The sequence below is a fragment of the Protopterus annectens genome, chromosome 7.part0 (assembly GCF_019279795.1).
Source record: "Protopterus annectens isolate FY-2018-M chromosome 7.part0, PAN1.0, whole genome shotgun sequence".
Classification (NCBI taxonomy): domain Eukaryota; kingdom Metazoa; phylum Chordata; order Ceratodontiformes; family Protopteridae; genus Protopterus; species Protopterus annectens.
The window spans coordinates 1,244,502,905-1,244,520,059 of record NC_056739.1 but is presented as its reverse complement, the minus strand read 5'-3'; the positions used below and the strand labels follow the sequence as shown (position 1 = coordinate 1,244,520,059).

Genomic DNA, 17,155 nt, shown 5'->3' with positions numbered 1-17,155 from the left:
AAGAATAAAAAGGCAATCCACCCCCTGGTTAACTATAAACACCCTAACCACCATGCGACTTAGAGACAAAGCCTGGACACAATATCAAAAGAACAAATTTACATCTTCCCTCATCGAATACAAAACTCTTCGTAACTCAGTTAAAAAACTTATCTCTGCAGATTGTCATAATTACTTCACCAGACTCCAAAGTAACCACAAAACCAACCCGCAAAAGTTCTGGAGGGGTATAGCTACCCTCTTAAAACCCGGGACCACAGAAAACCCTATCCCTTGCCCAAATGTAGATGACAATGATCTTGCTACCCAATTCAATTCTTTCTTCATAGACTATTTCCAAACTTACCTCCTCCTTCTCAAATAACAATCCTTCTCCTTCCCCCACTTCTCTTCAGGCTTCTCCCCCTCCAGCTTCTCCCACTTCTCCCTCAGGCTTCTCCCCCTCCAAGTTCTCCCACTTCTCCTCATGCTTCTCCCCCTCACTCCACACTCCCACCATTTTTCATTAAACCTATTCCTACATCCACCATAAAAAAAACTCCTGCAAAAACTAAAACCATGCACCAATGCCCCTGATAACATTCCCTCATACTTCCTCAGCATAGCTGCAGAAGCCATTGCCCTCCCTATCAGTATTCCTAGTAAGCCAATAGTCTAGGTACAGAAACACCTAGAATCCTAGACGCCTCAGGTGAGCCGTGACCACTGCCATGCATTTGGTGAACACTCTGGGGGCTGTAGTGTGACCAAAGGGCAGGGCTCGAAACTGATAATGATTGGCTCCCAGCCAGAAACGCAGGTGATCTCTGAATGACCTGGCCATCTTTATGCGGTAGTACACATCCTTGAGATCTATCGAGCACATCCAATTGTCTTTCCCTAAGAAGGGAAGTATAGACTGAAGCATGACCATCTGGAACTTCTCTTTCTTTACATATTGGTTGAATATGCTGAGGTCCAAAATGGGCCCCCTGTTTTCTTTGGAACCAAAAAGAATCTTGAGTAAGTTCCGGATCCTGTTTGATCAGCTGGGACTTGGCTGGATGACTTTTTTCTACCAACTTTTGGACCTCTATAGTTGCCTGTTCCCTGCAACTAGGTGGAACATCCGGGATTCTCCTTATGGTCGGAGGGGGTGTGACGAATGGTATGAAGTACTCTCTGGAAATGATACTTAGTACCCAGCTGTCTTTTGTCATTTTTAGCCAGGAGTCTGGGTACAAGGATAAGCAAACCCCGACTGCCTCCAGAGCAGGACAGTCAGGCCTCCTTTCAGAAGCGCTGGTAGGGCTGCCCAGAGTAGTGATCTCTGTCACCCTGGTGTTGCACACCGCCTCGGCCGTGAGGGCGGCGTCTTCCATTATTACCCCCTCCTCTGCCCCTAGAGTGGGGTTCACCACGTGTGTCTTGAAAGGCTCCTTGGGCTTTCCGGAACCACATTTTCCCTCCCCTTTGACCTTTGGGATAACGTTGGGTAGGGGGAGGAAAAATGGACTCAGACGGCAGACAGAATCTTTTCCTCCTGTTCACACTTGGTCAAGGTTTCCCTCACTTTAGGCCCAAAAAAGTATGAGCAGTCAAAGTGAGAGTTCATGAAGGATGACGAAGGGCTCCGCGAAGGAACACAAGAGCATCCAGGAATGTCTTCTAAGAGTGAGTCACGTACCCGCTGCCCTACTCGTTCCATCAGCTGCATAGGATATGAGACGCATGGATGAATTGACGATAGAATTTAGGGTAGAAAGCTGGGCAGCAATTTTATCAGAGGTTCCTGCAGCTACTGTACCCTGAAGAGAATCGCCCAACTCCTTAAGGAGATCTCTTTGCAACCTAGTAAAATGGGTTAAGTAGTTCAGTGAACGGAGAGCAAAAGTCACTGAACTGAACATGCGTTTCCCATATCTATCCATAATCCTAGACTCTCTATTAGGAAGATGGATAAACAAGGAGGTCTCAGACATTTCCTTTTTGGTGGCTGCCACCGCCACCACCATGGCATCAACAGGAACTCCTTTGGTTAGGAATGTTTTGTCTAGTGGGACTGATATACATTTTTTAGGCCTCCTAGGGACAGGCTCCGTAGAATCCGGTGACTCCACGCCCTTCGAGAAACCAACTGCATGAGATCGAAGAGAGGACACCCCCAAGAGGTGGAGGGTTGAGACCCGAAAGCCTTCAGGAGAACAGACTCATCCTCAGTAGGGTTTTTGGACTGCCAATCACCCCTCTGCCTAAGGATCTCAAGTATCTCAGCAAAGGAGAAATCCTCAAAAGGGGGATCATGGGGACTCTTCAGACTCATCCAAGTCAGTATCAAAGACTTCTGTGGGGTGTCCAAGTGTCTACTCTTGCACAATCTCTTCCTAGAAGCCTCTTCAGTGGGGGCTTCTGGAGAGGTCTCGGAAGAGCAGAGGCCACCCTGTGGGGCTACCTGGGGCTCTGGGTCTCTAAGCTTAGCCTGGATCATGGAAGCAGAAGCAGACAGGCGCTTTAGGGGATGAGGAAGCACGGCCTTTAGTCGAGGATGTCTTGGGAGACAAAGCTCTCCTCATGGCATTAAAGGCACCACTGCTGCGATGGGAAGGCGTCAACAGATCCGTGGGAACCATCAAACCCCCCCCCCACACACACACACACACACAGAGGCAGTGGGCTCCAAGCCGGAGGTAGGAGCAGAGCTCATTCAAGCTGAGGACCCAAGAGGAAGAGTCAGCACCGACAAGTCGGTTTGACTATCCTCTCCGGATCAGACTGGAGAATATCGGCTCCTAGAATCCCCGGTCGGTGCCGAGGATGTCAGAGTGGATGGAGCCGAGGACACTGGAATAGGTCTCAACCCCAACGGCTCCATGATCAACAGGTCTGACTCTTCTGGCTCCGAAGGGCTGGTTTGGCTTGGAGGAGAAGTAGACAAAGCAGAAGTAGTTGTCTTCGGCTCCAAAGCCGCTTGGGTCGAAGCCAACAATTTAGCAAGGCCTGGTGCCTGTAGAAGCTTCTGCACCAATTGACCCATATCCAAATCTGAAAGGCTGAAAGATGACCTAGATGAATGAACAGATGCTGCCGACTGGAGTAATGGTGACTGAGGCACTTCGGATACCGGCTACAAGGCTGTGGGCCGGCTCCGAAAAGAAAACACCGTCTGTTCTGAAACCTGTGGAGCCGATGTCGCATCAGATTTTTTTGACTGTTTTTAAATGTTTGGAGTCCTCAGACTAAACAGATGACTTGGAGACTGGTCAATCAATGCCTCTTGAAAAGGGTGTTTTAACAAACCCATCCATTAATTTTCTTTTCCTCTATAGTAGAACCCTGGATGAAAAGGAATGGCAGACAGCACAAGATTCTTGCAAGTGGACAGCCCTAAAACAATATACACAGGTAACATGCCCATCAGTGACTGACATGTTTAGATTTCAGTCCGGACATTTTTTAAAACCGGACTTGGGATGTCTGTCCTCATCTGCCATGATACTACTCTAAACACACGCGGATCAACAATTAGCGAAACAATAGTAATAGCAGGCTCTAAACACACATACAGAAGAGCCTGAGATAAAGGTATCCAAAAACCAACTCTTATAACAACTATAACTACTCTACAATACGCTATAAACACACACACACACACACACACACACACATCACACACACACACACACACACACACACACACTGCTCAAAGTTAACTAGGCCAAAAACGAGGCCAAATATTTAGAGTAAATATATTTAAACACAAGGAAAGGGGAACTGCAAGGAAGCTATAAGAGCTAACTATCTAACTACCAAAGTCAAAAATCACTAATGCTATATAATAAGCTAGTAATAGAAAATTTTTAAAGTTTAACTAGCCCGAGCTTTTACTGGAACCTCTGATCAGATGCCGTGGCAAACTAGATCTGAGGTAATTCACAATGCATCATGGGATAGAGGGCTTGGCCTCGAGCTACTGGAAGACCACGAGTTTTGCATGTGGCTGTACCGGAGCTGAGGGATCAGCTCCAAACCCATCAGTTAAGAATGAACGGCGAGATTGAACAACTTCACATTGATAATTTTGTTCTTACTCACACCAGTCAGTAAAAGCAGAGAGGATATGAGATATATGGTCAAATTAACATAAGGGGCAGGTAACTAGAAAGACAGTGGTGTTTAAGAACACAACAGTAACCGGGTGGGAGGGTAGGAAAACATTCTGTCCGCCTCACAGGAGGCAGAGCTGTGGTCTCTTTTCAAGTTTTAATATGCAGTTAAAAGCAGAATACAAGTAAAACAGTGTAAAGAAAAATTACAGTATACAAAATAGAAAAAGGCAATAAAGTAATACAAAATACAACAAATAAAAAACAAACTAACCTTTCCCTCACAGCAAAGTGTAGCAGAGTCTAGGTGAGCCTTTCCAGTAAATGTATCATAAAACAGCCACTGTTTTGGAAAGTATACCTATGAGTCATGACCCTCAGTGAAGGGTGCCTTGAAAGTTATAATTAGAACAGATCTCATTTCAAACCTAACATGAAGAGGAGATTTGTGAGATGACTACATAACCCTGAATTATCTACCCACTGTAATTCACATCTCCAATCCAACTGCATTTGTGGTAATCAATGACTAAAGCATCTACAACTAGAAATATTTCCTTGTAGATATGTGGACATTGTTAAACCACAACTAAAGATGAGATATGCAGGCCTTGCAAGAGGTATGTCCATTAGTCAAGACCCCAGGAAGCACTGTAATGAAGTAAAATAAAATGTGAGGATCCTTCTATACAATTTTGCATGAGGTACCACAACTACTGTCTCTCTTGTCCACTGTAGTCACATTTTGCCCTTAAGAAGACATTCAAATTCAATAAAGTCATTAAAAACTGGTTTGGCATGGAGCCTGCTAAATTACCTTCAGAGCAGTGGCCCCAATGGAAGGGATAAGAAAAATGACTGGAGCTATAAAATGCACAGCCTTGCTTATCCATCATGTCTGCTTATGAGAAGCTGAAGGCTTTGGCTTTCAAATTTAGGAGAAAAACTCAATATACAGAAAAAGAGATGTACCATAAACAATATGTGATGCTTTAACAATACCTTATTTGTAATGTGCTAACAGAACTTGATCACAAAGGACTACAGCAATTAGTACAATGGGAACTGGAAAGTCCAACAGACAAAAATGGATATGACCAGCAATTCCAGAGTAAACAGCTAGAATGCCTGCCAAATACAGACAGACAGAAAAAAAAACACTGTCTAAAAAAATCTACTGACCTGCAAAGGCCTTTGCCTCTTCTGTGGGCACTGCTCTAAGATGACGCAGGTCACTCTTGTTGCCCACCAGCATGATGACAATATTATTATCTGCATGATCCCTCAATTCTTTAAGCCACCTTTCCACGTTTTCATAAGTAAGATGTTTAGCAATATCATAAACTAGCAGTGCCCCAACAGCGCCACGATAGTATCTGGGGAAAAAAAAAAGGCAATGCAATCGTTGTAAATGACTACATCTTTTTATTAAATCCAAAGGAAACAAGCATACAGCTCCCAAAAACATATATGAACCTGCTTATTGTCATTGGACAAACAGACAATCATGATTTCATGATGCAAAATCCAAAACTCCTGTAATGCTGACTATTTTAAAGAAAGTTGTGCCACTATCAGTGTTTTGAGCATACATCTTAAAAGTGGTTTGCAATATCTTGGGGGGGGGGGGGGAAATCAGGGAACTGTACCAAGATAATTCCATAGAAATCTCCCTGGACTGTACTTGTAGCTTCATATGCAAAACAAAGCACTGCACCTTGAATTTTTGTGCGAAAATATGCAATTTAAAGCCATTTATGCCACATTATTTAAAAATACAATCTCATTTTATAAGAAAATTTACTTTTAAAACATCATAGCACTAAACCCTTCTATTTTTGATTTCTTCATATTTATTTACTTGAACTGCACTCCTAAGTTATAGTTTGTGTTATACTCAGTGTTTTGTACACATTCTAGTTTTTGTCAGATTTTAAAGTTACTATGGCATTATTTGACCTTAAAGGTTGTAAACGGAACAAACAAACTACTGAAAACACAAGGCAATCCCAATGGCAAAAAAAGCAGGAAACAGTTGATTTACTCTGTCGATTTAATGTAGAATAAAGACACAATATACATGAAGCGCTTTTCATCTTGTAGATACAAAGACTTATTCAGATGTAAAAAGCCACATTTAAAAATGTTTTAAATACTGGCAATACCCAGTTATGTGGTCCCAGTGCATTACCTGTGAGTAAAACTTTTAAATTTAGGTGACAAAACACCTTTCATTATGATGTTGCTGTTATCTACAAAAGCACTTTGTGTTTTTATCAATTATTTGACCTTACCTAAAATGCCAAAACATGCACAATGACTTTAGGTTTTCTTACAAGATTTTAGAACACAAGACTGAACATTCAGATAACACATTGCCTAAATTAAAAACACAAAACAAGGCAACAACATCTCAAATGTCAAGAGTCAGTCTGCACATTTTCTGCATTAAAAGCATGTAATGGCATGCACATACTTTTTCTGAGAAATACGTTTTTGTTGTGATGAGACAGCACACTACACTTATTTTGAAGATGAATAAATGACTGCAAGACTGTTGCCCCATATTTCCTATGACTCTATATTCTAGTTGTCAGAATACGTTATGTTGACTGCTAACCAAACGTCAAAAAATATGCAGTCTAACAGAATTCCAGGCCCTAGTGATGACAGACAAGCCTGTGTTGCTAAAACTGCAATTTCAAGCAAAATATTCAAGAAAATACATGTCAAAATATTTAGCTCTGAAATTCATGTAAAGTCATGATTGTTTAGGTGTAAAGACATGTAACATTTGTGTTTCACTCTCCATGTAGTCAAGTGTCACTGCAAATGGGTCTGTCTATATATACACACAGATAAAAACAAATACATGCATACACAGACAAAATACACAATTCACTCAACATGCATAATCTTAAAATCAATTACAAATGGGAGAACACTCAAAACTGGGAGACAAAAGAAAATAGAAGACAAATTAACCACTAAAACCACAACTTCCCAAACCAAAGACAAAAAACAGAAAATGTACCTTGACTTAGGTACACAGACTAAAAGAAAAAATATAAATGTTGCATTGTTGCAAGGGATAAACCTCCACAGACTTAAATATACTAACTCCAAAATAGCACAGCAGTAACAACAACAAAACCTAAATCCCTACTATATAGCTATATATAGAGATACAGTGTCAAGAAAAAAGGTCTGTCTCAATTAAATGTATCCAACTCTTTTTGTTTTCCAATACCATGGCGGGAATGGACCCCATTCCTAAGTCAAAGTATGATTAAAGTTCATGAAATAAGTATTGTTTCAATCTTTGAATTTAGCCAAATGTGCTCCTTGCAGCACCCACAATGTGTTCAGAACTGACTCCTGCAACTCTACCGCATATCTAAATATGACCAGGTTCTTTTTTATGAGACTCATTACTCCTACTAATATTGAAACTGTTTTGTTATCCTTCTTCCAAATAAACTTCATTTATGCTGCATGACAGCAGAAGTGTTACAACAGTGCAGGTGTCAAAGTCTGTTTTAATTTTGGCCATTGGAGGGAGAGAAATCAGTCTACTTTAAGCAGTACTGGAGAGAGGATAACAGAAGTGTGCATAATAAGCATGGCTGTGGGTGAGAGGCACTTCAGAACAGAACCAGGACTCTTCTGTTAGACAAGGAAGGCCTGACTAACAAAACTACATGGAAAATTGCTTTAGGAATACATATATTTGGGCTGCTTGTATCCAATTCTGACCCAAAGTCATTTGTCACCTTTGGCATTAAAAAGAACATGGACCCTTTCCAGTATGGCAGAGGCCCTTGGATGGCACTTTTGCACAGAAGACTTAAAAAAAACCCCTTTCTTGTCATTTTTTTCTGATGGGCCGATGTGATCAACAAGGGTAGGGACAAAAAGGGCATTGACTGTGTGAAGGGGAATTATGTAGCCACTGAACATGACCATCTTGATCCAGCTGTCCTTTGATATAGACTTCCAAACCTAGAGACGATGGGACAGAACCTCCGACAGCCTACAAAGAGGGATAGGAAACGTCTCAGGACTGAGGATGACCACCTATGGATGGCCTGCAGCTCTACCAACTGCTGACGGCCCTTTCCTTTCAGTCACTGACCCTTCAGAAGACTGCCGTGGGAATTAGTGCTCTTTCCACACTACTGCTGCTTTTCAATACAAGCTACATCTCAACTACACTTGGCATAGACTTGGCACTGTGCCCTTGAGATGTTTGGCAGTTATCACGGAGGACAAAAGCTCTGAATTTGTTAATGAGTTCCTTCCTGCTCCAAGGGTAGAGGGGTTGAATCTTTCTACCTTCATTTACCTACTGTGTGACCTTGAGCAAGTCACTTAACCATACAGTGCACTGGGGCAATTGGGAATTTGGACTACGCTTCAAATTGGTCTCCTGAACTGCATGCATAGTAACTACCTACGAAACGAAAAACCAGATGAAATTAAACACCCACATGTAAAAGGGTTTTTCTCATCAACATTCTAAAGACAGGTGTCTGATATGGGCCAACAAAAACATGGTCCCTGGAACAAAAAGTGAATAAAGTTCACTTTAGTATCCTCAGCAAAACTGGTCATGCAGACCCATGACAGGCTACAACAGCTTTGTTACATCCCAGACAACAGGCCAAACCCTCTGCTGCATTACAGGAAATGTAAATCATGAGGCTGAACATAGCTGAAACTCCCGATGACTGGGACATCAGCATGTACCTTTGGAGGTCCAAGCTAACAGCTGGCCAAAACGTGGCTCATTTATCCCACAGGTCTCAAGAAGTCCATCATACATGCCAGATAAATGAATGCTCTGAGAAAAATTGAAGGATACCTACAAGCACTTCCCAAGACGATCCACCACTCTGGACTCCTTACATGACGAATGGAATGCTAAACTATGGGGTATGAGACTCCTGTTGAAAGTTTCTGCCAAACGCAATGTATCTAGTTTAGGAGTCTCTGACCAGAAACTCCAGCCTATGGTAGGTCCAACATTATCCGCTGCCCCCCCACCCACTTTTTTTTCATACAGTATCAAGTTTCCCACATGCTGCACTAGTGGCTACTGTAAAAATACCCACAAAGGAAGGGCCACCAAAGAGGTCCACTGTAGGTAAAATACAGGGTTGGTGGGCCACCCCCTCTGATGAATCACCTTAAGGACTTCCCCACTCACAGGGCCATCAGGTGCAGCTCTATGCATTCTTCTCAACATCAAGATGAGCAGTTGGTGATTCAGTAAGTGAAATGATGTGCTGTTTCTTGCATGTGGCTTTTCCTGGGACTCTTCACATGGAGAGATTACAAACATGGGGAAAACCTGTATTTCTGACCTGAAATTAGCTTGGGGAACTACAGAAAGTACTGGATTTCTCTGCCTTGCTGAACAACTCATTACAAGGATAGAGGCTCAGTCATGGGTCTTTGTCGGAGGTACAAAGAAAAGCAAAAGAGTTGCAGGGATACCAGGGAAATGATGGTGGATGATTTTGTATCAAGAATGACATCAAGGTCAGATTCAATGGCAAAATGACTGGAACCAAATCCCGCGCTGGGATTAATGGCTCTGATATAAGCAGTGAAAAAGTAGGGCACTATGATGACACTACCATTGAGGCTAGGGATGCTTGGTACTGAAGTAGGCACCAACTGTGAAATTAAGGTAGAACCCAGTCTATGCTGAAGGATTGACCAACAGTGTTTGAAACTGCACCAACTCCAACATCAGAAGAGTCAAAACGTGAATCCTTGGTATTGCAAAATGTGGAACCAGTGAGGATAACTTGGACTCCTTCAGTTTCATGCAGAAAGCAGATGTAGGCTCCCTGCCTCCTGCAGTAATGGCAATGGAAGGGGCACCAGAAAGCCTTTCTTGAGTCTTCAGCCACTGCAAAACTTTGAGCATTAGATGTTGGAGACAATGGAGAAGTAGCAGTCCTTATAATTTGAATTTTAGCATTTTTAACAATGGGCTCCACAGTCTTATTGGTCATCAGAAATTGGAGAGGAAGAGAAAGAAGAAATCATAGGGTGCTTGACAACTTGAGCTTTTATTCTATGACAAAAGTTTAAAACCTTAGGGGGGGTTTTCAAATCAGACTCTAAGGAAGCTTCAGTCCCCAAATTTGGCAGGATTACATTGTATAGTTTTTCATAAAGGTGAAGTATCAACTGGTCCTCTCTGTCCTGGATTACATAATTTAGAAATAGGACACCAGAAACACTAGGTTATTCTCCAAAAGGAATATTCTGAAATGGTTTCAAGTCTTTTTGGGGATACAAACTTAATGAAGATAAAGGCTGAAGTAGTAAACTGTGCACTCACAAATAGACTGGCTCTGCAAAACCCATATTTATGGGGACATAAGATGCATTATTTAGGTGTAAGAAGACTCTAATGGCAACTAAAGATATGTGGGAAGAATCTACAGAAATGATAATACAAAAAATGAGAAACTGAAGGATATTTATTCAGAGGTAAGGCATATTTATTTATTTATTTGCAGTTGTTTAACCAGGATAGTCCATTGGGCCAAATGAACCCATTTTCAATGGAGTCCTGGGGAGAAAAGCTCCTAAATACATATTACACAAAGATTAATATACACACAGATTGCATGTAGATTACAGAGGTAAACAAACTATGCTTAATATACTCTTAAAAGCCCCTAAATACATGTTACACAAAGATTAATATACACACATAGATTGCATGAAGATTACAGAGGTAAACAAACTAAGCTTAATATACACACACACACAGACTGCAGGTTCATTACAGAGGTAAACAGAGTGATGAAAAGTATTTCAAGCAAAGGAAATGATATCAACATCCCCCCCAGTTGGAATGAGGATAGGTAGTTAGATGGAGTAGGGTCAGGAGTTACTAGGTACTAGAGACAGGCAAGAATTTGTCTGGAATTTGAGAAAGGAAGGGAGAGGGTGAATGAAGTAGAGTGTTGGTTATGAGGGATGGGAGCAGGAGCATTCCCGTGTGGAAGTTAAATGAGAGTGGAGTGATTTTTTAAAGGATTGGAGGCTAGTAGTGGTACGAATGGAGGGGGGAAGGGAGTTCCATAAGCGAGTTAGAGTGTGACAGGAGGTACTGTCCTGGGGGGTGGAGTGGTCGGTAAACTTCTATAAGGTATTGATTATTAGATCTGAGAATTCTTTGTGTGTGGTGCATTTTAAAGGTAGTGGCTAGGGAGGGACAGAGGGAAGGCTGGAAGATGAGTTTATGGGCATAGGTGAGCTAAACGTAGGATAGGTAGTTTGGTAGTTCTATCCAGTTTAGTTTGTGAAGAGATTCACAGTGATGTATTGATGATTTGTTGCTAGTGGTGAATCTAGCAATTTTATTGTAGCAAGAAGACAGTTTGGTTTTGAGAGATGATTGTAGATTTGTTAGAAGGGGGCTCCATAGAGAAGGGAGGGTAAGAGAAATGTAGTAGAGAGTAAATTTGGTAGTTGAGGTGAGAAACCGATTTTGTCGGTAGAGCATACCAATTTTTTGGTGTTTTTTTTTATGTTTAGTAGTAGATGGGAGTTGAATTTAAGCCTGTTGTCGATTTGAACTCCTAGTAGTTTGGCTTCGGATACCAGTTCAAGAGGTGTTGAATTTTGGCTGGTGATGGAGAATAAATTTTGATCGAAGTTCTTGGTTTTGGAGGAGGTAAAAATCATAAGTTTAGTTTTACTAGCATTGAGTGCAAGATGGTTGTCTTTCATCCATTGCTCTATGGTAGAGAAGGCATCTTGAGTTAGTTTTAAAAGAGTTCAGCAACTAGAGAGGCAGTTGTGGATGATAAAGAGGTGACGGAATTTATCTGGCAGGGGAAAGAGGCAAGAGTTACATGGGTTAAGGTGACCCTCCCTACAGCACAAGGCAGTTTAGGATTACCTGATGTATCTTTCAGCTTTTCCTGGTTAGGGGTCGCCACAGCGGAACTCCGGTCCACTAATGATTACCCGATATGAGTGGATAATTTAGTGCTATGCAGTTAAAGCTCACACACATAGCAAGCAGAAGGTTATAAATCAAAGTGGAATGAGGATGAAACAGTGGGAAGTTACAGAAATAAGAACATATGTTTTTGGATAAGAAGTAACCACAAAGTATTCAAAAAAAAAACTAAGCCAACTTGGAAATGAAGAAAGGAGATTTTGCCACTATGGGTGACTGCAAGTATGTTTACAAAAACAGGCAAGAGACTACTAGAAATTTACTGGAGAAACTTGACAAAGAAACCTAGGGTACTGACAGCAAATAACTGGAAAGGGAAAAGGTAACGGAGGGTGGGGTGTGGTCAAGCAAATGTTTGGACTGCAGGTTGCATACTGCATTACCTACCAAGGATTGGCAGAGTATAGGCAAAGAGAAAGGAGAGTGCCAAGTCAAAGACTAGCTCTGTTAGAGCTTTTAGTAGAGTCTAGAACAGAAGATGGTGTTAAAAAGGGATAATTAGTAGGGTGTATAAAATACTACATGACAACTGTAAGAATCAAAGGAGGTTGGGGAAAAAAACTGGAAAGGCAATTTACAAAGGAACAATGATGGGCTGTCATCTGTATGGCTCACAACTATATGACAAAGTTCAGAAGGTTTTGGATGTTTGCTTGGAAGTGTCTGCATAAGCACTTTGATGCTCCAAGCAGACTTCATAGAATTTTTCTTCAAGGAAGATGGCAAATGTTGGAAGTATGATGGAAAAAACACAACTGGGAACATGTTTTTTGGGAGCGTAATGAATTAGCAAATTTAATTCCCTGCATAGTACTCTGTCAGAAATGCTGTGGGAGCACATGGCTGTGGCAAAGAAAATTATTCTTTTGATTTGGGACCCAGGATCTGAATTGCCTGTACATGTCAAGACCTTACTAAGTTTTAATACTACTGACTGCTAAAAAAAAGCAATCACTAGAAAATGGGAATCAAACTCTAAACCAACTGTAACTGAAGTCCTGAATACTTTACAGGAGAAAAAAAAACAAGGACTAGAGGTGGGAGCTTTAGAAAAGGGAAGGACCAAAGTGCAGAGAAATAATTGGAATGTGTGGCAACACACAGAAAAATGTTCAGGAGGAGGACTAAGGTTTAAGAGAAGGAAGAATTGTGCAATTTATCTAATGTTGGCGCGAAAAATTGTTAAAACTCACAATGTATTATACATGAATATGCCAAATGTTAATGTGTTTTTTTTCTTTTCTATAAATGTATGTATGATTCACCTCAAGTGATAATTTAATAAAGATAACAAAAAATAAATAAATAAAGGATTCCCCAAAATGAAATAAAGGTCCCATGAAGGAACAGAAGACTTGAACGGAGGAAATAAGAACAGGGTCCTTCTCAAGGAAGTTGTGTGTACCTTAAGAGAATCCAGAGAATGACAATTTCCTGTCAAAAATTACAAATTACTGCCAGAGGAGTCTTTGTCAGGAAAAACTTAGGCAAGAGTTAAAAAGCTGGGAAAAAATATTCTCAACTGATATGGACTGCAACGGACAATGATTCAAATCTGGGAAAGACATTTCAAAGCACTATGGACCTAAGAATGGGTCAATCCTAGGAAAGGAATTCTAAAATGCTAGGGACTGCAGATGAAAGTGGGTCTAGTCCTGTAGCTGTGGCCTAAGCAGAGAAGGAAGTTTGCTTGCTAAAGTTTTGTTACCACCAGGTCACTCTTCAGAGGTCAGGATCTGGGAACAACCATGACAGGTAAGAAGACTCCCTCGACTACTACTGGAAATGTAGAAACCACATGGTTAACTTTAGAGAGTGAAGGTCCAGGAGAGGCTGACTGGATGGGCAAGACAAAAGGATTTTGTAGGATTTCAGGAACAGAAGCCTGTTCAAGAGAAGGCACCAGTATAGGGAACCAGATCTGTTATGGACAGAAGGGTGCTAGTAAAATGACTTTAGCTTTGCTCATTTAGGCCTTCTGAATTACTTTTTGGAATAAGTCAAAATGGAGGAATATGTAAAAACCACCAAGGGAGGGACACTTCAAAACAACTGCAGTCCTGGAAGAGCCTCACAAGAAAGAATCAAGGAAAAGTTAACTGCTGCATTTCTAATTTTGCAGAGGTGCAAAAAGGTTACAGCAAGGATCCCCTGCTGATGTAATAGAGGCTGAGTGGTCAATGGACTGAGACCATTCTTATGACATCAGATGGCCAAGCCTGTACATAAAAGAAGTGGTCTGGTCCCAAGATATCAACAACAAACAGAAGACACCTATCCCCAAACTCTCACAGCCTGGTTCCCTTGATTGCTTAAAGACCAAACTACAGCCATGCTCTTATAATGGATATCAACCACACCAATGGGAAGGGAGTTCTAAAAGGCAGTACAGCCCTTATCTCCAGAATACTTATGTGCAGTCTGGCCTCTTAGGTTAACCAGGTATCATGGACTGCCTATTCCAAATAGTGCTCGCCCAACCTAGTGAGCCATCATTGATCACTGTCACCTTGGGGTGCGGGTCTGAAAAAGATTTACCTAGAGACAAGTTGGAGTTGAGAGTCCACCAATAAAAACAGTTCTTGCAATTCTTGGAAATCCTTGCAGGAGCACTGACAGGGTATGAAAGCATACTCTCATCTGTACTTACCAGGGGTCTTACAGTGGGCTGACAGTTTAGTGTTAGGAATCATGGAGACTGTTGAGGCCATCAGTCCCAATGCTATAAGGCAAAGAAAGTCTGGTCAATAACTTTCATTAGAAGAATCTTTTCTACAGGAAGATACAGGAAGCAAGTCAGGATGTTTGCCAATGAATGCTGCACAGATCACCAAGGCTGTTACACCCATGAATGGAAAAACACTGAAGGAAATCCTTGGTAACAAGCGGACTCTCCATGGATAGACTTACTAGGAGCCACTGGTCTAACTATGGAAATACCCTGGAATCTTGTAAATGGAGAGTTATTCTGTGACTGCAACACGTGCTCGGTGAAACACCTTTGGGAGCTTTGTTGAAACCAAATGGCAGTGACGCAAACTCAAAGTGACAGTCTCCTATGTGGAAACCTAACAACTTATTGGATTCCTTTGATATTGTGATGTGCAGGTATGCATACTGGAGGTCTAAAGAGTACACGCAGTCTCATTTGAACACAATGGAAAGAATGCAATGCATCAGAAACATTTAAAAGGGCTTCTTGAAAATGAACTGATTTGGGCCTCTCACACTGAAAATGGTCTTTAGATCTGGACTTTTTTTGGCAATAAAAAAAACTTGTAAAAGCAGTACCATTTCTGATCTATTTGAACATCTTGAATGATCACACACACACACACACACACACACACACACACACACACACACACACACACACACACCTTTAAAAGCAGGCTCTAAGCCTGTTTTACTGCAGCCTTTGGACAGGGTGGGACACTGGGAAGGAGAAGGGACTGCAGACTGGGAGGACAAAAAGGGAACTGAACAGCCACTAGACATGTTTCTTAGCAATCTGTTACAAGTGATGGCCTGCCTCAAACAAGTGGAGAGAGAGAGTGAACCTCAACTGCATACAGAGCAGAGCAGTCTAACAAGCCCTCAGGGAATGCAAGAACTACCAACCAGGGGGACTGTGTGACCTTCGATCGTTTTGCTGAGAACCACATCCTCTGGGAGTAAGTCCATACTGGACACTGCCTCACCCTCATCTATGCTTTCTAGAACATGGAGAATTACCTTGTTGTGGATAATGGAACCACAGCTGGCATAGACTATGATCTCTTCTCAACTACAGATGCCGAGGAGGATGGAATTTCACCCCAACGTTAGTCACAGAAGTGACCCACATTCCCGTTTTTCAAGTGCAGCTTTTAACACATCTCTGAAGAGGAAGGATCAAGGATTCATGAATTGAGCTTGAGGGTTCTCAAATTCTGTCAGGTAGAGCCAGGCATGACAGCAAACATAAGACCTGTGCCTCCTGCCCAAAAAGAGCCAGCAAATGCACTATGGGTAATGTATGATCCAATTCATAATGGACCTTGAAGTTGTCAACAGAGAATGCAACATGGTCTTAATGTCTAAATCTACAAGCCCACCTCTGCTATTTTATCAAGCATCTTTGCATAAGCATATGCTAGTGGAGGCAGAAGACGAAAATGCCCACTTCGCTAATCTGTATGAGGAATAAAACTTTTTGTTCAGGGAATAAAACAACCTTGGACTGTGGGTTCTGGAGCTCTTTAATGACCAAGTCCAACAACAGGTTCTACAACCAGGTCCTAATGGAGAGATGAAAAGTCAGCAAGCAAAGAACAGTAGTAGTGCTGAAACTGAATTCATCCTCAAGTCTTGGCGAGTACCTTCGTGAGGTAGACCCTGTTTTTCACAAAATCTCACCAAAGCGACACTGGTAGACTGTATTTATACAGCATATATCATGGACAGAAGTAAGTCAAAAATAAAATAGGATAGCTGGGTGCACAAGACCCAAGATAAAAAAGTGCCCAATCCTGGTAGACGAACTGGTGCCAGGACTGGAAACGATGACAGTGTAAAATCCTCAAAATATGATAACATTCCTACAATGGGGGCACGGTCACGCCCGGGGGGAGGATGCCCCCCCCCCCATTGTAGAAGGAAGTAGCAGTCCACAAAAATCACAAACTGATCGGCCAAAGAAGAGCCATAAAGACGACAGGGTGGACTATTGAGGATGAGAAAGAAATGTATTGTTACTATTACGCAAAAAGCCCAGAATTTCCAGACAAAGGATAGACAAAAAGATTAATAGATAAATTAGAGGAAAGAAAAATAGTCAGAAACTTCAAATGAAAATTTGCCCTCATTAATAAAACACATTTTTGAAAAAAAGTACATAGATCAAGAACTGATTTTTTGGAAAAAGGATACGAGGAAGTGCAAAAATGCAAACAAAACCTAAATGTTTTTGAAAAGTATAAAAAAAGAAATATGGACATAGGAAAAAAAGAGATTTGATATGGTGCAATATTTATGCAAAGGAGAAAGCCAAGTTAATTAATATACAGAAGGCAGTCTCAAAAGATATTCGAAGAGA

At 41.5% G+C, this 17,155-nt stretch overlaps 1 protein-coding gene across 2 annotated transcripts in view; it reads right to left on the bottom strand.

The window, feature by feature from the left end:
• Positions 1-17,155, bottom strand: part of RAB11A (RAB11A, member RAS oncogene family) — a 360,508-nt gene that overhangs the window by 115,997 nt on the left and 227,356 nt on the right. For both annotated transcript variants that reach the window (XM_044077859.1, XM_044077860.1), the window contains one exon: positions 5,265-5,458. In XM_044077859.1, the coding sequence (XP_043933794.1) occupies positions 5,265-5,458 (194 nt within the window). The remainder of the gene's footprint in view (positions 1-5,264; positions 5,459-17,155) is intronic.